Genomic DNA, 24,078 nt, shown 5'->3' on the forward strand with positions numbered 1-24,078 from the left:
GATTATGAGGAAGAGTTCTTCAGCCTATCCAATTAGTATTAGGAGGTGAGTGAGGTAGGGTTGTATAGCATAACAGTGCAAATAACGTGTGTAAATAGCATTAAGGAGTAAAAAGTGTTGCCATGTATCCGAGATCCTAGGCAATAAAACAAAGTGAGGTAGAGGGTATATCGTATTGTCTGAGAGTTACAGATATCGGATCCCCTTGATTTAAGGTAGTAGTAACGTGTGTGGCCAATGTGTAAACATGAAATCAATCTATTAACAGATAATTGATCTTCAAGAAGTTCCAGTCGAGGCCGTCTCTCTTTGGTGAGGATATTCTCATCAATAATCAGTACACTTCCCTAAGAAAGGTATTTGCTCATCATGTGGTTCTTCAGTTCGCGTTTGAATGTTATCGAGTTATTAATCTTCCTGATGTTTGGAGGTAATGAATTCCAGACTCTGGGGGCGGCTCCTGAGAACGCTCGGTTGTAGGTCTTTTTCTTACGGAAAAAGGCTGGCCTCAGTAGCAGTTCTTTCGCGCTTCTCGTTGGTCTGTTGCTTCCCGATAGCTTAATTTTCTTGGCAAGGTATCTCGGCATGTTGTAGTGAACTGCTCTGTGGGTAATACAAGCAATCTTCATTTGAATTCTGGCTTCTGGCTTTGAAAACAGGTCTTCTCCTGCCCTTGACAGGAGTACATTTTCGACCTTTTTTTAAGTGGAAAGGGTACCCACTCCTGCTCCGAATAGGCAGGGGTGCAGGGTAAGTAGTATGTTCACAGGGGAAATAACTTCGACGGTGAGAGGTGGGGAATGGGGGGAGGGGGAGAGGAGGAGAGGAGTTTACCGGGTGAATTTGCACTTAATTGGCAGATAGTTGCATAAGAAAATATGCAATTATATTATGTCCCAGGAAAAAAATTAAGCCCCATTCTTTCGCCCCAAAAAATTCAAAGCATAGGGAATGCCTGAAAACGTAAAGTGAATAGAAAAAAATGGAAAACCCTTTTATCAAAGCAGAAAATGATCAGATCAGTGGCCCGGAATCTTTGCTCTATAAAAAGTGTAAAAACGAAAGCTAAGTAACACTGCAAAATTGTGATACTCTGAAATTCGGTTACTAGTAAAGCTTCTGCGAATCTGAAGACATTCCCTTTATTTTTGTTTTAAAAGCATTGGAAATGTGAATAGGTCTGGCTTTAAATTAATGTTGAATGGTAATGTGAAGCATTACAAGTAGAATGATGTATGTGTGGGGAAATAAAGAACTACAAGAATGTTGTTGTATGCTAAAAGGCCACGTGACAGTTGTACTATGAAGCCAGACCTAAAAATCTGCATAGGTCTGCCCTCCTCCCATCCGTGGGATAAAATATCTAGTTATATAATACAGTTTTACAGCGTTACAATGTGTGTTCCTCTGAAAGTTCAAGCTCAGGTAGCTAGATAGATTAAAAAAATGATCACAGCTGTCTGGAAGGCAAGCACTTTTTTGTTGATAAATGCAATTTCTGCCCAATCAAAGCATGTACTCTTGGCTCGCATGTGGGAGGAACCAAAGCCCCTCTCTCTTGTGATGCTCCCATAATTGTCTGGCCACTTGCTGCTCTGTTAATCCAGACCATAAAAATTGCTAATTCAGATCAGCTACTTGTATAACTAGATGAACAAAAGGCAGGCGGTGCCGCATCGCCGAGGGAGACCGGCCTGACTTTTGCCGAGGGAGACCAGCCTGACTTTTGCCGAGGGAGACCAGCCTGACTTTTGCCGAGGGAGACCAGCCTGACTTTTGCCGAGGGAGACCAGCCTGACTTTTGCCGAGGGAGACCAGCCTGACTTTTGCCGAGGGAGACCAGCCTGACTTTTGCCGAGGGAGACCAGCTTAACTTTTGCCGAGGGAGACCAGCTTGACTTTTGCCGGGCTAAGAACAGACTCCAGGTCCCAGGAGCCCCACGCCCTCAGCACCTGAGGCACATTAGCCCCTCCCTGCAGCCACTACTTAACTCCTCGCGGCACCCGCTGAGCGGGACGCGCGCGCGCCGGGCGAAGTCCGGCCCAAGGGCGGGCCCGTTGCAGACCGGAGGTCGGGCCGGGCCCCCCCTCTAACATCTCACCCTTCAAAGGTTGGCTTTCTGCTTTTTAAGTATTTGTCAAGCGCTATTACTTTGTAACAATATATAGCGTCATATTCAGCCAGCCATGTCTGGGCATGAAGGGAAGGGGAAGAAAGCGGGGTGGGTCTGTAGCAGGGACTCGATCAGTTTATCACAAGGGCTACATCAGTGTTGGCGCATGAGATAGCAATTACAGAGCGCAGTCTCTCACAAGATCCGGTTTTTGCTAAACGTTCTTCACTGGGGGGTCTGATGAAAGCACGCATACCGGAGCAGCATATACATACAGATCTTGAGACCTTGAGACAGAGTAATAGCCAAATACCCCAGGAAATAGGGAATACGTCCTTGGTCGGAGAGTCTTGCCATCCTGTGTTATCTACGGTACAAAAGGGGGTGGTGATGGACGAGCATCTGAATCAATCAAACACTCACACCCAGTCAAAAGATCTGGGTTTAATCAATCACCGTTCTTTAGCCCACTCTGCCACCCCAGTTCTGACATGGCTATATGCAAATCAGTCTGACCCTGTGCCTCATGGGAACAGTCCAGCCCGAACTGCCAAGCCATGTCTTCCCTGGACCGGAAACAAGCTTCCGAGGACCGGTTTCTGGCATTCCAGCCGTCTTCAGCCCGGCTCGCTTGAATCCAGTGGCAAAGTGAGCAAGGGACTCACGTCTGTGCATACCCTGCCACACTTATGGCAGCCAAAAGCGGTACAAAAGGGGGTGGTCCTGTGTTATCTACACAAACTTACTGTCAAATTTTGATAGTGGCACAGCTATATGCACTGGGTCAGCCCCTAAAGACCGGTCTCAACAACTGGAGTACACACAGGGAGCAGCTCCTAAGAGGAAGCGAGGAGGAGCTCTCCAGAGGGGGGAAAACCCAAAGATGCCTAACCTGAATAAGACTGATGATTTGGCGAACATAGCGTCCATAAGTACCGAAGCACCCCAGGTGATGTCCCCTGCATCATACATTACGAACATGGCCGCCACTATGGATTCATTGCCTCAGTTGGAAGAGGGTTTTTGGTTAAAAGTAGGAGGCTTTATTACATCCTCTATACAGCCCCTATTAGAAAGGTTATTGACAATTGAGGATAGGCTGGCAAAATTTGAAGAGCGAACCACAACTAATTTGGAATGTATTAAAAACAAGCTGGTGGTGTGGCCAAGCCCATGAACCCGTGAAGAATGGATCAAGGGGTCCTTCTGTCACCAGCCCCCTATTGACTCATACTTATGCTCCAAATTCAATGGATTCCACATTGTGGAGGAATGAAGTAGCTGGACCTAGTAACGCTGCCGGGGCAGAGGCACAGCGAAAATCGGCATGCTATCAGGGTGAAAGAAGTTCAACAATTGTCGGGAGGGGGTCAGATGCAAAAACAATGGAGTTTTAAGGGAAAATATAATGGCAATGAGCCTAAGAACATACTTCCACACATCTATTTACCCCCTGACTGCTCACCTTATGTTGGTGTTTTGACCGGGGTTCCCGAACTAGAAACAAGTAGAGTTGAATCCTATATTGAACTAAAGAATAAAACGATCCATTGGCTGAATATTAACAGACCCCTTCCGCCAAACGTGCAAAGGCAAATTCTGTTTGCTCGCAGGGTGAGCTGGGTTGGACGTAGACCGAAAGATAAAGTGGGCGATTGCATAGTTATCAACTTTAGATATAGACGGGTGGTGGAACAAGTCTGAGGGTTTTTATAAAAATATGAGATTTACCATCCAGACCTTTGTTTAAAGCAATTTCTATACTCCTCCAAATCATATGGTTAAACTCGGCTATCAAGGAAAGAACTGGGACAGGCGTGTCCTGCCTGCTATTGCTAGCAACAGAGAAGGGTTGGATAGTACAGTTTTTGCATCTAGCGTTGCACTTAGTAACAGATTCAGTGTACTACAGCTGGTGAACTGACTGACTCCTACTGATTTCTGCCCACTGACACTGACCAAACAGCTGTGTGACAACACTTTGGGTTTGGGGGCTGGGGTAACAAACCAACACTTTGTGCCAAGTGATGTATCGGGGTCTATTGAAGATGGTAAAACTTCTATAGCTAGTGTAGGCGAGGAGATGGGTAAATCTACAGTTGTTACAAAAACCAAATTTTGCAATTTGTGAGGTTGGATTCTATCCCCAAAAATTAGCTCCTGCCACCATTAGCTTGGAGTCCCCTAAAGCCACAGACAGCAGAGAATTGGAGGTAATTGTTGAGAGTGGGTTGGAAGTGCGATCAAATGGCCTAAGGATTTTGTCTTGGAATATCGCGGGCCTTGTGGCTAAATTAGATTTGCCCGACTGGGGTGACTTCATAGACTCATGAGATTTGCTTATTCCAAGAAACCTGGGCACTAAGCTCAACATATAGAGTAGGCTTCGTGGAGTATTGTGAAGCAGCAGTGAAGGGTCCTAGGGGCAGACCCTCGGGGGGGGGGGGGGGTCTATGTATATGGGTGGGAATCCACCTAGGATGCACGGTAAAGAGAATAGAAACCCATTCACCGGACATCTTATGCATTCTTCTGACTCATAGAAACCTCCCAAAACTGACCATTATTAATGTTTATTCTCGGCCAGTACAGCATGGTGGAACATCCTCGACGTTAGACTGTTTGGCAAGCCTCCTTAATTCACTTTTGGGGAACACGTATTTTTTAATTGGTGGGGATTTTAACTGCCATTTTGAACCTCTCAATGGTCTCATAAAATCCATCACTAGTGATGACTCAATATGGTCAATCCCAGTGCCTAATGCATATCCGATAAGGGGTGGACCCTACTTGTTCTTCAACTGACCTCTCTTACCCACACTTATTCCTTGAAGGCTTGTAATGGTCGGTTTCCGGATGATAACCCAGGGCATTCCACCTTTGAGAGACCTGGCCAGGCATCAATAATTGATTACATTCTATTAAGTGTTGAAATCTGGCACGATGTCGCAAAGTTTAGCGTCAATTTGCGTTTAAAAAGTGACCATAACCCCTTGGTCGCATTGCTAGACTTCCACTTAGCAGAAACAGAACAAGGTTTTGATAACCTCCAATTAGATAACCTAGTTGTTGGCCGAAGGAGGGAGACTTATTTGCTGGGCCACAATAATTCAATCCCCGGAAACAATGTCAAACATGTATAATAGTATTATCCCCCGGTTAGAAAAGGCAAGCCTTGCATCTGGAAATTCCGCTAATTTAGAACCTGGTAATGACTTAGGGAAAATTCACCAGGATAGTGTTACAAACCTGAGGGATTTCTTTTATAGCAGCAGGCCTGCTGAGCGTAATCACCGTAGTGATAATAATCCCTGGTACAATAGGACGTGTATGGATGCTAAGAGCCCTGAAGTCATGTCTTAAGGGGGGTGATAGCACACGCATCAGGGAAGCTAGGGTTTTTTTAAAGAAAATTCTTTTACAAGTAAAAACAGAATGGGAAATGGAGTTTTGGCAGGCTATTAAGAATGCTTTGGATTTAAAAGATATCAGAGGGTTTTGGAATTTAGTCCACACTGGAAAAACTGAGGGTAGGACTACTATCGAGCCTAACATTGGTGAGGAAGCCTGGCGTCTTTATTTTAAGGATTTATATTAAAGCCCACCTATTGGATCGAGTGTGAGTGAGAGCACAGCGTGTTGCCTAACCCCGGATCCTCTATGGGATATACCCTCTTGCACTACGGCTGAGGTATTATCTGCCTTAGCCAAGTTATTACCTAATAAAGCACTGGGGTTAGATAGAATCCCCGGGGAGCTGTATAGAAACCAACAGGTAGTGTGGGCACCATACCTTCAATCATTATTTAACGCAATTATTCATGGCCTACCAGTACCCCCCACATGGGCTGGCGCAGAGATTATCCCTATTTACAAAAAAGCCCCCCCCCCATTGAACCCGCAAATTATAGGCCAATTAGCCCTATTGATGTAACAAAAAAGGTTTGCTAGAGTGTTACTGGGAAGACTCCAGGAACGGATGGAAGACTGATGTCTTGACCCCTCTGCAAGCAGGCTTTAGAGCTAAAACTTCAACTTCTAGATCAGCTGTTTAGGCTAAAGCTGATCTATTGGAAGCATGTAGTGCTGGAGGGTGGGAGTCTGTACCTCACCTTTGTGGATCTTAAATCAGCGTTTGATATGGTGGACCGTGACCAGCTGTGGGGTATCATGCTGGACATGGGAGTTCCACCATATCTTTGTTACCAGCTTAAACGCCTCCATGAGGGAACATTCGCTAGAGTAAGGTTTGGCAAGAATGGGCAACTAACGGCTCCTTTGCCCGTTGGCAATGGAGTAAGGCAGGGTTGTGTACTTGCACCAACCCTCTTTTCCCTCTTCCTTAACGGGTTAATTGAAGATTTACTTGCCGTTAAGGATATAGCCTCTTCAAAACTAGCACACCGCAAATTTCCTGCATTAATGTTTGCGGAGGACACCCTGCTCCTCTCGAAATCAACAATGGGGATGCAGCATGTGTTAATGTTTACCACCTAGTTCCTCTTTTTGCAAATCTGGCTAAATTCCTTTAAGACAAAATACATGGTCTTCAACGCTAACTCTATAGACTGCCCGCATCCAAGAATGGATGATCTGACTATTTGTGTCTCACTTTAAATGATAAAATGGGGTGGGGACCCCAAATCAATAAGGCTAACCTGAAGCTAACCCAGGCTATTGGGGGGATTTTAAAAGTCCATAAGAGTTGTGTTTTAAAGGTTATAAGCCCGCCACTAGGAATCTATAAAGTCCAAGCTAGGGCAGCTACCTTATATGGGGCAAAACTGTGGGGGCATAGCCCATCCAATGCCCTTACTGTAACTGAAAACAATTTTATAAGAAATTCTGACCCTGCCCAAAAATACACCCTTAGTGCCACTAAGGATGGATCTGGATATCCTCCCAATTGCGGACCTAATCTCTTCAAGCCCATTGCTACATTGGCGACGGCTGTGGAGTACCCCAGAGTTAAGTCACTATAGGGAGGAATTTAAAGTGGTAATGTCAACCCTGAGGGCTGGTAGTATACCTTGGCTGTCCTTTGTTAGGGATTCTTTTCGTGCAATAGGAAGGGAGGATCTATGGACCATACCTGAGGAATCTTGCCCAGCCACCTCAAAAAAATATTTAGCTGGTGCAGTGAAAGAGTACAAATTGACAAGTATTTCACAGGCAGTCAACCCTTTTAGTTTAACTCATGGGTTTTTGGATTTTAAGTCCCAATATAAATTCGAGCCGGTGTTGGACTCAATACAACCGCCATTAGCTAAGAAGTTGTTTCTGCAATTCAGATATGGGACACTCCTGCTTCACGCCTTAACCAACAAGTGGGCGGGCGCAACCCCACCCCTATGTCCTGGATGCCTAGTGGAGGAAGAAACAGTAATTCATATAATTTTCTTCTGCTCGGCATATAAGCAGGCTAGGTCTAAGTGGGTTACACAACTTTGCAGAAACCTGGGTATTAGGAGCTTCCTAGAATTTTTTAGGATCCTAAAATCGGATATTAACCCAGTTTATGTTGTTGCAATTTCAAAATTTCTATTTGCTATGTGGTGTAAACAAAGGCACTTACAAAAAAAATTGATATGACCATAAGTAATACCAGCACCTACCGGTCATCTGCTGTGATTATCTACTCTGTAATAACTAAGCCTTGTTGATTAATTTATGTGAGAGATAGAAATACCTGCTAACTGGCTGGTATTTCGATCCTGGGCTTTATAAAAACATTGGATGTGAACCATTCTTTTTTTAATCATTTTTAGTTTAAATTATATTCTTAATGTATGTTTTAATTGATCGAATTTCCCATAATGATGATTTTTGCATTCTCACTTCCCAATGGGGGTTCCTATATTCCCATGTTCATAATCCAGTGTTCCTTATGATTTTGTACCTTTTTCCTGACTCGGATTTTAATGTGTTGTAAATTTAAATGTGCTTTTATGGCCGTAATAGCCGAAATAAAGTTTCTTTGATAAGGCAAGCGTTTGCAATGCTGCTAGCTCATTTGCACGACAACTATTTGAGGTGATCTGAACTTCAACTCTCTTAAGTGTGGAAACCAAGCAAGGCTTGGGAGCGCTCTTTGCTGTTTAAGTTCAGAGCTAACACAGAAGTACCTTCTGCACTTTCCTTTAGGGTATCAGTCGAACTTGGAAGCAATAGTTTGCCCATGTAATAGAGGTGCTAACCAATCCATGATTCACTTTCATTTGCAAATTTTCTGCATTGTATACAAAAAGCTTTGTGGTCCCATTTAAGCTCTTGAAACCTGAGGCACTGTGCTACGGCTCATTTCTCCCTTCAATGTCTTTTAGACAAAGAAACGTGTACTGTAGTAACTTTTTTACGTGTTACTGTTCGTTCACGTGGCAGTATGGATGGTTTCTAAACGATGGGGTATTGTATAGTATGGGTCCTTGTTTTAAACATAAGGCACTGTGCACTTTATTAGCACTATACATAAATGGTCTTATTTTATTATTGCACATGGAGTTATTTATAACATAATAAACTGGACATTTATTTGTTTTTATAAGCTGTATTGCTTGTATGGTTCTCAACCGAGTAAAGTTATTTAGAATTTGAATTAGATTCATACGGTTATAGAAAATGATGTAGGTGAGGATTCAAAAAGCAATCTCTTTGAAAAAAGGATTGAAGCCTCCCACTGATAAGTAGAGGTATTAAGGGTTCCATTTTGGAGAACAAATCGCCATATTCCAGGGAAAGATGGGACATGGTGCCATCAAACAGTCCGGTGGATCCAAACACCCATTGTGTAAGACCTATGAGGGTGTTCTCAGCCCCTACAGAGGGGACCGATGAAGAGAATGTTACAACTTCTTACTGCTGACATCTGTATGCACCTCTTCAAAATAATAAAAACAGTCTCCTGTAGCTTAGGATCATCCCATTTGAATAAGGGGGCGGGGAGACTCACGTAGGGTGGATCATATAGCAGGTGTGCACGAGGAGGCTGCTCCCCAGCAGGCTTGGCCTGGAACAAGAAAGGTGGCCTGGGACAAGAAAGGTGGCCCTCATTTGTGAACCTGCTAGCTAAAAAGTGGCCCATGTTTGCAAAGTGGGGGAATTCAGAATTAGTAAAGACAAGATGTATAAGTGTTTTGTAAGATATGGGTGGCGGCATACATCTGTGCTCGCTGCAGGCAATGTTTGCTTTAATATCAGGGAGATCAACAGTAAAAGGGAAAAGAACGACCCGGTAGACCATAAAACGGTCCCACAGAGAACAAAAAAACGGCCCATTTAATGAACCGTCAGAGCAGCGCTTCCTGAATGTCCAATAGGCCAGTCCCTGATCCCCAGGTAGGACACACCAAGGGGGCAGTAGCCCATCACACACGACGTGAAAAGGAAGGGTAAAAGAAAAAATGCTCGACTGATATGGACTACGAGCAGAAGCAGGATTCCGGCATACCTGCACAAAAAGACGTGGGAGCAAACAACGTGTATAATTTGTATGTTACTTGGCGAGCAAGGTTTTGGTAACATCTGAGAAATACTTTCCGGTTACGGCCACTAGGTGGCAGGGTAATCCCAGATTGGAAATGGGAGAGACCGAGGACGTAAAACCAATATGGCTACAATGATCAACATAGTCGATTGATGTAGCCGTTAAATCCTGTCACGCGTGCAGGCTTGCAACCTATAAACAAACACTTTAGTTGTCTTTCTTTAATGACGTCTTCTGAATCATCTAGAACGTAATGAATTCTGCAAGACTATGGTAAACGTGTAAGCGACCTAGCAGAAACGACGAGAAGCCCTTGAGCAGGATACTTAAAATACACAATCTAATTCAGAAACAACTCACGTCTCTCAGAGCACACCCAAAACAAGGTTACCTGGTGATCCTGGATCTTCCTTCCCACGACTCGGAAGGTGTTATTGCCTGTATGATGGTATATGTGAACTCTACTGAAGCCCGTCGAGCCGCCAGCAGGTACCCACTTCTTGTTCGCGTCATCATACACCATCACAGCAGCTCTTGCCTGGCAGATGCTCTGTTCACTGGAAAGATACAGAGGACAACAAAAAGCAGCCGTAAGTACCAAACACTGAACGTAAACGTCACCAAATATGAATGCATTTGTCAGACCCGAGCCACAACTCTTTAAAATGGACCCTGGTTACACCACGCAAAAGCACGCACACATGCTCTGCCCTCCTCACCCACCACAGACAGCCCGATGGCGGCTCAAAATCTACCTACAAATAGGCATTTGTTTACGTCATCGAAGGATGAAGATATATCTATTGGAGTTACATTTGTATAAAAATGTGCTCCAGCGCAGTTTTAGCGAATGTTTGGTAGTACCCACGTTTTCCGTCCATTTACAGAGGTAGACAACGACTTACAAAGATACACATGTTAAATGTAACGGACCCTATGCACATGTAAGCTACTACCAATATTCCTAGTATAAAGCTGCTCATTACCCATTACCTTGAGCAGGAGGGGAGACCTTGAACCAGATCCGGAATGCAACCTTGTTCTTCAAACCTAGGCCACTGTATGCAACATATGTTTAACACATATTTGACGCATAATCAAATACAGAGAAAAAAAAAACTTGTGTAAAAGTTTCTTCCAGGTTAGATCTCAAATACTATACCAGGAAAATCCGAACACTGCTCCACGACGGACGCAGACATTGCAGATGTTCCGGATATGTAAATGAGACTTCCAATGCAAGCGTCGCGGAGTCCCCAGGGCACAGCTCTACAGTGCCTCCCCTGGTCCCCAAATCGTATAGGGCCTGCTACACAGGATCACCGAGTCCACCTTCACCGAACGGAATTATTTTAATAAAGTTACTAAATGGTGATTTGAACATGGAGAGTAGGCACGGTTAGCTTATCCAGTTTCATGAGCCTGGCAGTTCTGCTCAAGGCGCTAGATATAAAACGACTGCAGCGCCTAAGTAGGTACGTTTCTTCCAATAATCCTCAGCAAGCCTGGGACAGAGCAGTAGCCGAAACAGCCTGTGTGTATGGCTAATGGACAGACGCCTTTGGAACTCTCTCGTGGAGAGCAGCCTCAATGCACCAGCCCCCTTTTGCCTCTTCTTAGCAATATCTCATTACAATTTTAGAACAAGCAGGACTCGTTAAAACATCTGCCCTTACCCACACTATCCGACATGCTGCTGCAGTGGATCCTGCCACATTCAGTACTTTTATAGCTGCATAAAACCAATACAAAAACTACCCAGTAACGTAAGCAAGTCTTGGAAGAAGCACATTTTTATCCAGAACATTTCACCGGAGGAGAGTGTAAGCAGGAACCAATCACGCAGGAACCAAGCACGCAAGCCCCATGCACCAGCAGCACGAGGGCTAAGAAGACCATAGCCCCCTCCGTCAACTGAAAGCCGAAGTGCTAGCTGGTATTTGATCGAGCACAGGGCTAATCTGCATACCGCTCATTTAGCAATCTCCCAGACAGCACCCCTCCGCCTTATTAGACACCTCACAATGTGATACAGCACGTCACCCAAACATGCTCTAAAGGCCACATCCGCGGTGTTCCAAACCAGCTACATGGAGATCACTTCTATCGGAGCAGATTTAGTGTGACCAGAAGACCGGAAAAGATCAACAAATTCATGAACTGCAATAGTGAATATTTGGTCTGCCCCTGCAATCTCCTATATGTTGGAAATACCATTTGTCCAATCAAAAAAATCTTGGAACATCAGAGAGCAATCAGGAATAGTGATTTGAGCTACTCAACTGCAAGACACTGGTTAAATCATAAGGATTCTAATAATTTTTCTCTTTTTGGTGTCGACAAGATCGCCCCAACTCTGAGGGGGTGGGGGGAGTGGGGGAGACAGAGACAACTGAGAATTCTACCAACACTCAATATCGCAAGGTTGAAATTTTCACAGGCAGCTGTATACTAACTGCAAGAGTTATCATAATTTCGGGTTCCTTTCCTATTCTATTCTGCAAGTTAAGAGACATGGATGTATGCAACTCAAATGGCTTCATCAGTGCTGCCACACTGGGGGCTCCGGCTGTCTTTACGGTTTTTCATTGTGCACTCTATGTATGAAGAGTGGTCATGAACAATATGGCTTTTGAAAAAAACTGTCTAAACATGTTGCCGCTATGAATAAACAATTTAAACGCGACCCTGGAGTGTGACTCGTATGTATCAGTATGGATGGTGCAAAATTTCTGAAATATATACACATACATACACACATTCATACACATATATATTACCTACTGGCGGTCGCCAGTAGGTATATATAGTTAGGATTTTTTCTCTATGGGATTTTTGAAAATTCTATGTCTAATAACTTTGGCGTTTGTGGACGGAATTGGCTGAAATTTTCAGGAAAATGGAACATTTTGTTTCTGAGCAGCCCCTGAAAATTTGGGGGGGGGGGGGTGTTCGTCAAGGGGGGCCGAGAAAAAAGGGGGGTCCCAAGACATGTTTTTAACATTGAGTTTTCCATAGGGCGGTTGGCCTCACTTTTAGCCCGAACGGCTGAATGGATTTGCACGAAACTTGGCAAAATTGTAGGGACTGGTAGCCCGATGTGCCTTTGCTAGGTCTCAATATATGTGCTCCAGTGGATTTTGAGAAATTAACGTTAAAAAAAAGATATATATCTGTAACAGCGCTCCGCTTCGCGTACTTTTCGCGTAACGGAGCTTTGCGAAGCTGATTGGTTCTCCGGCGTCTGTAAACATTGCAAACAGTCCGTAGCGGCCGCCACCTTGTCTCTCGGTAGGATCGAGAGACAAGAGGAGGCCAAAGCGAAGGGGCAAATGACCATAAGGGGGCATAGTAGATCCTCCCTGACCTCTTAGGTTTGATGTACCATTTTGCCAAGTTTGGTGTAATTCCGTTCAGCCATTCAGGCTGTAGACGTATCTAAATGTCCTATGGAAAATTGCATGGGGAAAACACATTTGAAAGTGTTGAAATTTAGAACCAATTAAAATGTTACTTTGGTTTTGTATTTGTGTGTGATGAAAGTTAATTGGTTATGTATATATCTAAAATGAGAGGAAACCACAGCCATTTTGTGATACTACTGTCTGAGGTACATTTATTTCTGGTGTTTGGTTTACACAGTACTAACACTTCTCCTACTTTTAAAAAGGTGAGTTGTTAATTTGTAAGGGGAACTATGTTGTACACTTGAAGATAATTTGAAAAATGTTTTCTGTTATTTATTTACAGTCCTTCTGTTATACTAAATACTTGATAAAGTTAGTTTTATATTATGTATTACTAAAAACGATAAATGAAAGTGATTATTTTTTTCTGCAATTTACAGCAAGCAATTTCAAAATAAAATGGCTCACAATGAAGAGACCGTGGCAATTTCTTTTGAATTATCCACTACATTTATTGAAATTGACAGCACCAATAATGAAGTATTCTCACAAGGAGGAGATGACTTGAATGATTTTTTGGATCAATCTCTTGATGGCGAATTTATCGAATGTTTGGAGACCATAGAGTTACAAGAATCATCATTGCAGACTTTTCATGAGGAGATTCCAGATGAGGACATGTTACTAGTTCTTTCAAATTTTGAAAATTCAGAAGAATAAATTTATATTTAGAAATACAAAAATTGTTTGAGACATTATTCATTTTTATTTTTAATTTATGAGGTTGTAGCGAAGTGATTGTAGTATAAAATGAGACTTATAGTATAGAGTGGAACATTTTTATGTTACATGGTAAGTTTACTCATATTTACTTTCCTTCTTCCACTATATTATCTCCAATGTGTATTTGACATCTCTTCTTCATCTCCGGCCTCCTTTCTCTCACTGTCTGTCTCTGATGCATCTTATCGCTGCCATTTTGTGTAATTACAGAAGAGAGTAAAATAAAATAGTTCGGAACGTGAAAAGGGGGCAAAGTAGAGTACCCCTCACACCCTAGGCCTTCTCAGGCGGTCCCAAAAGGATCCGTTTCTGCTTTCCTGAGAGATTATGGTATGAGTTCCATATACCACAATAACTTGCATTACAACATGCAAGATATCTATCTCCTATTACCAACTTTTGGAGATATTCGCGCTAAGCGCGAATATCTCCAAAAACTAACACCTGCCCTGAGCAGTTCTTAGCCATGTTATCCAATGGGAGGTGGATAACATGGCTAAGAGCATTAGCTCGGTAATGCATGAATATCGCTGACTTTTTAGCGATATTCATGCATTGCGGCCGTTTTTTATCGCATTTGCGATAAACCTTGATAATAGCAAGGTTTATCTTCGATAATTTCTGACGATGCTTAGCGGTAAAAAAATTCGTTGCTAAGCATCGTTAGCGATAAATATCGCTTAAATTTGGCAATATGCACCAACGTCTGTTAACGTTCGATTAGAAGGAAATGAGGAAATGTTGAAAAACATTGTCTGCGCCATCTTGCCTTTTTTGAAATGCCACACTTTTGTTGTGCACGGCAGCCATTTTAGATGCCTTGACCAGACCCACTCTCTGCACGCTGTCGATTCGTAGCATGGCTCCCCACCCTCGCAAGCATCTTCCCCAGGCACTGCTCACCCCCGCTCTGTCTTATGCATGGGCAATAAACCTTCCCCCATCTGCGCTGCTCTTCCCTGAGAATCACACTCTGTGCCCGCCCGACACCTCCCTTTCGCCCTATTCACTACCGCACCCACTGACACTCCTCTTCTTCTGTGTCCGATTGTCCAGGCCGGTCCTAGGCTATCAGCTAGCCCTGCAGATGTAGTTTATGGCCCCAGCTGTAAAGAATCACCCCTCTTCAAAGGAGTTATAGTAGATCAAGGCCCACACCCGATGAGATCCGTCACACCACACGTGTTCATACTATCTGAAAACCATCCTGTATTGTGATTGGGGAGGGGACCGAGCCTGAAGCGGAAGATTCCAGGGATGACTCTTTGTACATCAAAGTTTTTACAATTATGTGTCACATTAAAAATATATAGCACTCCAACAAAGTAGTAGGAATATAAAACTTTAATAACTTGTATATATTTATAACAAAACAAAAACAGTAAAAAGATTTAAACAATGAAGAGACCGTGGCAATTTCTTTTGAATTATCCACTACATTTAATGAAATTGACAGCACCAATAATGAAATATTCTCACAAGGAGGAGATGACTTGAATGATTTTTTTGATCAATCTCTTGATGGCGAATTTATTGAATGTTTGGAGACCATAGAGTTACAAGAATCATCATTGCAGACTTTTCATGAGGAGATTCCTGATGAGATGATTGAAGAGGAAATTCCTGATGAGGACATGTTACTAGTTCTTTCAAATTATGAAAATTCAGAAGATGTTGCCTGGGGGTGGGTCGTCAGTAGCAGTCTGTTGTGCGAATAGTTCCAAGGCAGCAGAACGCGCTGAAATCTAGATGGCACGAAGGTGATGTCTAGTAAGTTGCCGCCCAGCAAATAACGGCGTGGGGCGCCGCGGGGGGGGGGGGAGGCAGTCCAAAGTTCCGTTAAAAGGGCAAAGGAAAGGATCGGTGGTTTGAACCATCAGTCAAAAAGGGGAGGGGGTGCAACAATTTTTCCTACCGGGTCACACTGTGCTTTCACCGGAACTGAGGTCTGCAGGATTCTAGTCATTCAAACTGAGGCTGGCGCCAGCATGGGAGCGCCGACGTCCCGCGGCTACAGTTTCGTCACTCCACGGGCGATCATGGCAGTCATTCCCCATCGGGGGTGTCTGCGGGGGTCGGGGACTCCCGCGGCTCCTCTAGAATCTTCAAGGTCGTGGAGGACTACGGTGGTGGAGTCAACCAGTGACCGGGCCATTTCTTTATGCTGGGCCCGCTCTTGCCAGGTCGACCGCCATTTTGAGAGTTCGGTAGCTACTGGCGATCGCGGGGTCAAATGAGCGGACGGGCTCCACCCTGCCGGGCGAGACGTTGCAGCATCGCCACAGTGGAAGAACCCTTTTCCGGGCGCCTGGAGCGCTGAGGGTGCAGGTGGGAAGCCTCCACCTGGGGAGGCGGGAGAGGCCTGTTCGCACCGTCTCTCCCTCCCAGTGCACCCCACGGCGTCTCGCTTGAGATTTGTTATGGCCGGACCAGGCGATGAGGACGAGAGGGGGGGGGGGGGGGTCGGAGGCATGTGCAAGACATCCCCCCCCCCCAGGGTTGTTGCAGCAATTATTCAAGAAAGAAGAAATGTCCCATCTGTCTTTGGGCCGGACCTCCGGTGGATGGCGGCCGGACGCCCTTTGCTCTGGCCCCATGAACGGGTTCCTTGGCTCATCGGCTGCAGCCGGATCCCGTCGGCCCCAGCCCCCGGCCGTTGGTGGCCGGACCGGGAGAGAGTGTGGAGGGACAACCTGCAACTCTCAAGGGCCACCGCGGCCGGACTGGGAGAGAGAGGGGAGGGTCGAGGACACGGACATTCCCCCCCCCTAAAACTCTCCAGTGTTGTCAATCCCCCTGGCCGGGTCCCGCTGGCCTCGGCCTCTCCTCCGGCTACACCCTACGTGATGATCTCCTGGCCGAGGCGTGGCAGCAGGACCCGCCTTATATGTGTTGCTTCCGGCTGGGCGTAGCCGAAAACCTGTTGCCCTTTGGAAGTTTCTAGAATGGGGCGGATGTCTGCTGACTTCTATCTTTCCCAGTTTGCCGTTATTTGGCCGTGGCAGGCGGTGGGACAGACACGTTTTGGGGCAGTGAGGGGCGATGTTTTCAGGTTTCTTATTACGGGCTTACTTCTAACGTTTCTTGTTTCTAGGACAATAATAGGTTTTATCATTACGTATTGTTATCGTTTCTTTGTTTGTTATTTAATAAAAAGTTCATCAGTGGCCTACTGATTTTCGTTTTCCTATTCTTTTCTTTCCAGGTTGTTTCATGCTAAAGTTTCTGTTAACAGGATACAGTGATCACTGAGTTATTATTGCATATGTCCTTTTCACTAGGGGTGCTCTCTTGTCGGGCCAGATGACCTATCTCTAGTAAATGGTCCGGGTGAAACAGGTGCATCAATCAGTGGGGAGTAGATAGGCATGACAGATTACAACGGGGGAGAAAGGTCCGCATTACGTACCCTTTCACTACTTGCAAAGATTTTCCTACGTTTATTTGCAAACAGGGAATACCTTCAAAAAGAACTAATTCCCAAACAGTCAATGTTCGGACAATCAATCAATCAATGAGGAATGAAATAGGTACGACGTGTTAAAGGCTTGCGTTACCTACCCTTCACTATCTGCAAAGGGAGAGAGAATATTCCTATTCTTCCTCGTTTGCAGGCAGAGAAGATCCTTAAGAGAACCAACTTCGAACAATTCAATGCTCGATTCAAACAATCAACAAGGGGTACTGTGACCACAAATGAACGCCGCTTATGTACATACACATTGCTATTTTCAACAGGTTGTTCCTAATGTTTCTATTTTAGCCAGGTCAAAAAGAGATCCCATTAGTGGCCTACTGATTTTGCTCGATTTCTTTTGTTTTTTTACACGATTTTTCGCTATCTGCAAAGACTAAACAGAGTATAGTGACTCTGTGCTGGTTTGTAAATAGAGAATGAACCAAAGAGAACAATCAATCAAATGGAGAGAGAAGCAGGCACGACGGATTACAACGGGGGCAAAGGCCTGCGTTGACTACCCTTCACTATCTGCAAAGAGAGAGTACTCCTAATAGAAATGAGGGGTTGGGGGCAGCATTCAAAGCAGATCAGTGTGCATAAACACGAAAATGTTTTTACTTACCACGTACTTGACATTCGACAGCTTATGATATTTGCTATTAAAAAACCATTGAAATTCACTGAAAAAACCATAGGTTATAGACCATATATAGTTAGGAATTAGCATTTACAAAACCTTGAAAATTCACTGAAAAAACCATAGGTTATAGACCATATATAGTTAGGAATTAGCATTTACAAAACCTTGAAAATTCACTGAAAAAACCATAGGTTATAGACCATATATCGTTAGGAATTAGCATTTAAAAAACCTTATTTTACTCACACAAAACCATTGAAATTCCATATATAGTTAGTTGCACTAACTATATATCGCGCACCCGCAATCCACTGCTGATGATGTCACATATTACATCATTCATGACATGGTCAGTGACATCACTGATGACATCACTGATGACATCTCAAATGACATCTCAAATGACATCACTGATGACATCTCATTTGACATCAATGACCACATCACTGATGAGATCATTCATGTGACAATACAATGCATCTCCTCACATTTTAATATAACCTTTGTTACACCCAGTGTTAAATACAGAGTATAATTTTTGAAACCATTCACACACCAATACTAGTTACTACATACGCACTCACTGATTCCTACGTCTACACACACATTCACTTATTCACCCATACAATCATTCATACATACAATCACTCATCTTTACAACACTATCATATGCACTCATACACCTATACAGATACTCACACTCTGCCACTCATCCATGGAGTTACTCACACACCTAGTCAGTCCTGTAAAGAATCAATCACACTTCCATTTTCTTGTCTATACAGTTAAACAGAGCACCTTACATTTTCAAACATATACTAACACATACTTACTCTCTTATACAATCATTGATACAAGTACACATTGATCTGCACAGAGTCACACACCTCCCAGCCAGCCACACACACACTCAGTCTCCCATACAAATACTTGGACAATCAATCAATAACCCATATAGTTAATCATATAGCTACTGATCAACACATGCAGCAGTTTACAGAACAACAGACATAATGATGCACAAATTAAGACAGTTTAGTCACTAACCCATGCACTCAGTGAGACACATTTAATCACTCACTCATACATTCAGTCATGCACCTACTAAATCCTTCATCAGACACTTATACTTCCACTCATTCTTCAATATGTAAGACATATTTTAACTTTACAGAAACATACAGTCACTGGATGTTGTCATCAGTGATGTCATCAGTGATGTCATTTGAGATGTCATCAGTGATGTCATCAGTGATGTCACTGACCATGTCATGAATGATGTAATATGTGACATCATCAGCAGTGGATTGCGGGTGCGCGATATATAGTTAGTGCAACTAACTATATATGGAATTTCAATGGTTTTGTGTGAGTAAAATAAGGTTTTTTAAATGCTAATTCCTAACGATATATGGTCTATAACCTATGGTTTTTTCAGTGAATTTTCAAGGTTTTGTAAATGCTAATTCCTAACTATATATGGTCTATAACCTATGGTTTTTTCAGTGAATATATATTACCTACTGGCGGTCGCCAGTAGGTATATATAGTTAGGATTTTTTCTCTATGGGTTTTTTGAAAATTCTATGTCTAATAACTTTGGCGTTTGTGGACGGAATTGGCTGAAATTTTCAGGAAAATGGCACATTTTGTTTCTGAGCAGCCCCTGAAAATTTTGGGGGGGTTCGTCAAGGGGGGGCCGAGAAAAAAGGGGGGTCCCAAAACGCGTTTTTCCCATGTTAATTTCCATAGGGCGGTTGGCCTCACTTTTAGCCCGAACGGCTGAATGGATTTGCACGAAACTTGGCAAAATTGTAGGGACTGGTAGCCCGATGTGCCTTTTATAGGTCTCAATATATGTGCTCCAGTGGATTTTGAGAAATTAACGTTTAAAAAAAGATATATATCTGTAACAGCGGACCGGGCAGCGCTCCGGTTCGCGGACTTTTCGCGCAACGGAGCTTTGTGAAGCGAAGCTGATTGGTTCTCCGGCGTCTGTCAACATTCCAAACAGTCCGTAGCGGCCGCCATCTTGTCTCTCGGTAGGATCGAGAGACAAGAGGAGGTCAAAACAAAGGGGGAAATAACTATAAGGGGGCATAGTAGATCCTCGCTGACCCCCTAGGTTTGATGTGGAGGTTTTAAAAGGGCCCCGCGGGGCAAAAAAAAATAATAATAATAATAAAACGGCTGAATGGATTTGCACGAAACTTGGCAAAATATTAGGGACTGGTAGCCCGATGTGCCTTTGCTAGGTCTCAATATATGTGCTCCAGTGGATTTTGAGAAATTAACGTTCAAAAAAAGATATATATCTGTAACAGCGCTCCGCTTCGCGTAACGGAGGTTTGCGAAGCTGATTGGTCATTCTGTCACTGGGCTATAGTTGGGCTACATCTGGCTGATATTTGGGCTACATTTGTTTTTTTGTGTGTCTGGCGGCCATCTTTGGGCTACATTGGGCTACATTGGGCTTCATTGGGCTACATTCGGCTAATTAGCAAATAGCTCATCGCAAACTAGGAATGGTAAAGAATCGCTATTTATTCCTTAAAGTTCGCTATTTAGGAAATGTAAAAAACTTTGATGATACATATGGCGGTTCATCTCTAACAAGATAAGAAGCATAGGGATACATTTATGATGACTGGCGCATCACCAGGGATGTGTTAGTCATTCTGTGCCGCTGTTCCGTCACCTATGGTGTGCTGCATTTACAATGCGGCGCATCATGGGGCAAAAACAGCACAGATGCGTGATGTATCTGTGCCGTAAAGGTGGCGCATTGCTGGAGTTGTATCGCAAGTGTGATGAAGCTCCAGCAAGGGTCGGGGGTGCCCCTGTCGCAGGGTTTCTGTTCTCACACAGAACTGTGGACAGAGGATTGGAACCTCGGCGAATGCATTGCTGGAGTTGTATCGCAAGTGTGATGAAGCTCCAGCAAGGGTCGGGGGTGCCCCTGTCGCAGGGTTTCTGTTCTCACACAGAACTGTGGACAGAGGATTGGAACCTCGGCGAATTAGGGTGTCCCAAAACTCACGTTAGTAATCAAAAACTCCTTAGCAAGCTAGGTACAGTGTCACATTGGATATAACAAACTCTCAATGTTTAGACAATCCAGAATATGAACTTATAGTACCTCAGGATACGTGGAACTCATGAACAGTCGGTCGTTATAGATTTCTTAGAAACCAGAACATGGAGTTAAGAAGAACAGATTGTATTTGAAATGTTTATTTACTAATGCCGTCTTCTCAGGCGTAGTACCTTAGATAATAAAAGTACACATATTATCAGTAGCAAAATTACCAGCATAGTTACTAGTACATAAAAAGTGAATGGTGATAGTATGTTAACATGCTGTAAATGAATAAGAGTTAGCAACACTTATAAGCAGCCGCGGGCCGTGGAGGGAGTTACGGTGAGGCAGGGAGGCGGGGAGGGGGAGAAGCAGGGTGGAGAATACAAGTACACATATTATCAGTAGCAAAATTACCAGCATAGTTACTAGTACATAAAAAGCGAATGGTGACAGTATGTTAACATGCTGTAAATGAATAAGAGTTAGCAACACTTATAAGCAGCCGCGGGCCGTGGAGGGAGTTACGGTGGGGCAGGGAGGCGGGGAGGGGGAGGGGCAAGGTAGAGAGGGCTCCACCCTGCTTCTCCCCCTCCCCGCCTCCCTGCCCCATCGTAACTCCCTCCACGGCCCGCGGCTGCTTATATCTCACCCTCCCTAATACACATATTATATTATTTGCTAAGAAGGTCTCTTTGTGTTGGTTTAGGGCGTGCCCATACTTTAGTGTCTTAGATTTGAAGGAATCACATCAGCATACACCAGCTCTCTCTTCATGTGAACCGCATCAACTGTTGTGTATGTGTGTTCGGCAAAGCAATATAAAACCCGCCTCATGCCCAGAATTGGCAGAAGTTGCACTTATTGAGTATGAAGTCGTGGAGATCAGACCTCATAACAATTCTGTATCGTGTTGTTCTTGAAACTTTAGCACTCGCTGTACAGATATAGTTTAACAAGTAAAGCAGATAGTAGACCAATAACATATTATTCTCATGTAAACCACGATGAACTACTAGGAGGAAAGCTAAAGCAACAACTAAGTGTCGTGTGCAGAAGTTGCAAAAAAGGAAAAATGGCGTTTAAACCGGTAATGAGCCCATGCTAACTTAACACGGTGTAAAGATATCCAGGACCTAGATGATACCTCCTCATGATCCGGAAACGAACTGAATAGGATAATAGAAGTGCCATCTCATGAGAGCAGATTGCAAGTTTATATGTGGACGGTCCGCAAGGTAAAGCATTAAAAACTAGGAAAATTTAATGCTAAAGAAAAATAAAACAGCCAAGTACTTTATCGAGTCTTAAGCCAATAGGCAAGGTAAATAATAAAAACTTGACAAATAAGTCAATGAATTGTCAATGAAATGCTAGTACTCAGCATATCAAACATGAAAAAGGTCTATGACATAACTGTGTATGCAAAATAAGCTGCAACAGCCTCCAATAGGAAGTCACCGTCTTCATCCGAAAACAGTTCAGCCATCCAATTTAAAAGCGGAAAAGAACATACGTGCTCTCCCAGCACCGGATCCTCTATCACCATCAGAGGACAGCTCGGTGGGTTTTCAAGAAAGCTCTGTTCCAAGAAAGACTGTGCTGCCGCCAGTAAATTCCAGGGACCAAGTAGTCCATGCATCAATGCCACAGCCATAATCCTTTCGCCAGGACAAACCAACTCGTGAGTAATGATAGGAGTCATCAGCTGATTAAAGTCGACGTCAGGAGAAACCGGTCCGCAGAGACACAAATCAATGGCCCAATCGAAATCACAGGTCAGGCAGTGAAATACAGGCTGGACACAGGTGAAGTAGGAGAATCGAAAAGATAATCCATATGCCGTGCTTAATATCGCCAACGGCATTGTGCCATAATATTCTAGCATGCGATTGCGGAACAGTGTCAGCAGCTGCAGGGTGGGAGGTTGCATAGGAGGGACATCCATATTTAAAAATGTAAAAAAGCACAAGAGCGTCCGCTGGTAATGCAAGTAAAAATGCCAATCCACGAACCAGAGTGCAGAAAATAGAATGAAAGGAAGCAGGGATGACTCCAAAGATTTTCTCAAATGAAGTCACGAGACCACTGGTAACAACTTTAAAAAAGTGCGCCAGGGACTTTGTGGAGGATGCGTTAAAGATAGTCGGAAACATGTTGCTGAAATTGAAAGGCAAATCTTAATTGAAAAGGGTGTGCACCTCTGTACGGGTGTTCGCTATGTGAAGTACGAAAGTTTCACGGGCCGAACTCAAGGCCACCTCTCTCTGAGACAAAAGAGCTCTTATTCTTGCCATGCCGTTGAAACGTGTCCCAAGGTTGGTATTTGTGGCCAGATTGAAAACTCCCTATGTTCATGTGTGGGAGGAAATAGAACATTTCTGCAGCAAATAACCCGTTCACTTACTGTTACGATAAAAGGAATACTTTTAATTAACTCAGAACAATCTTCATTATTGAGCATCAAATAACTACCATTTTCCAACAACTTGAACGTGGGGATGATAGCAGGAACTGGCGTGCCTTGCAACACGCAAGCCATATTTGGTCGGTGTTTGTTGCATGAACCGTGTAACTGTATGTGCCTACACATTAGTGAATGATCTGGCGTCTCAGTGCATTCCGCTCCATTCAGATAAACTTCTTGATCATCTTTGAAACATCTGTATGTGTATGGAAGCGACCAGACCTCATGAAGAAAAGCACTACCTAAAGGTTCATAACGACCTATTGGTATATATTTCATACAATTTGAAAACTTATATAAAGCAAAAGGCAGCGTTATTAAACCGTGGATAAGGCATGTTGCCAAAAAACCCGCAATCCTCTGCTGATGATGTCACTGAGCATGTCATGAATGATGTAATATGTGACATCATCAGCAGTGGATTACGGGTAATAGTATCTCTAGTTTACTCCCCTATAGCGGTCTTTCTTTTAACATAAGTGTCTGTTTCCTTCCCTTATACTTACTGTTTTTGGTTCGCTTCCGGTTCGCGTACCGGCGAGCGAACTGGGAAGCGAACTAAGAGAAATAGAGGTTGGCACAGTTCCAAATATTGTACCAATTTTTTAATAACGGGGAGGTAGTTCTGAAAAGAACTTTTTATTT

The 24,078-nt window shown here is 43.7% G+C and overlaps 1 protein-coding gene across 2 annotated transcripts in view; it reads right to left on the reverse strand.

The window, feature by feature from the left end:
• ENAH (ENAH actin regulator) overlaps positions 1-24,078 on the reverse strand; it is a 681,857-nt gene that overhangs the window by 410,031 nt on the left and 247,748 nt on the right. For both annotated transcript variants that reach the window (XM_078647528.1, XM_078647526.1), the window contains exon 2: positions 9,989-10,154. In XM_078647528.1, the coding sequence (XP_078503654.1) occupies positions 9,989-10,154 (166 nt within the window). The remainder of the gene's footprint in view (positions 1-9,988; positions 10,155-24,078) is intronic.

This window comes from Lissotriton helveticus, chromosome 6 (assembly GCF_964261635.1).
Source record: "Lissotriton helveticus chromosome 6, aLisHel1.1, whole genome shotgun sequence".
Classification (NCBI taxonomy): domain Eukaryota; kingdom Metazoa; phylum Chordata; class Amphibia; order Caudata; family Salamandridae; genus Lissotriton; species Lissotriton helveticus.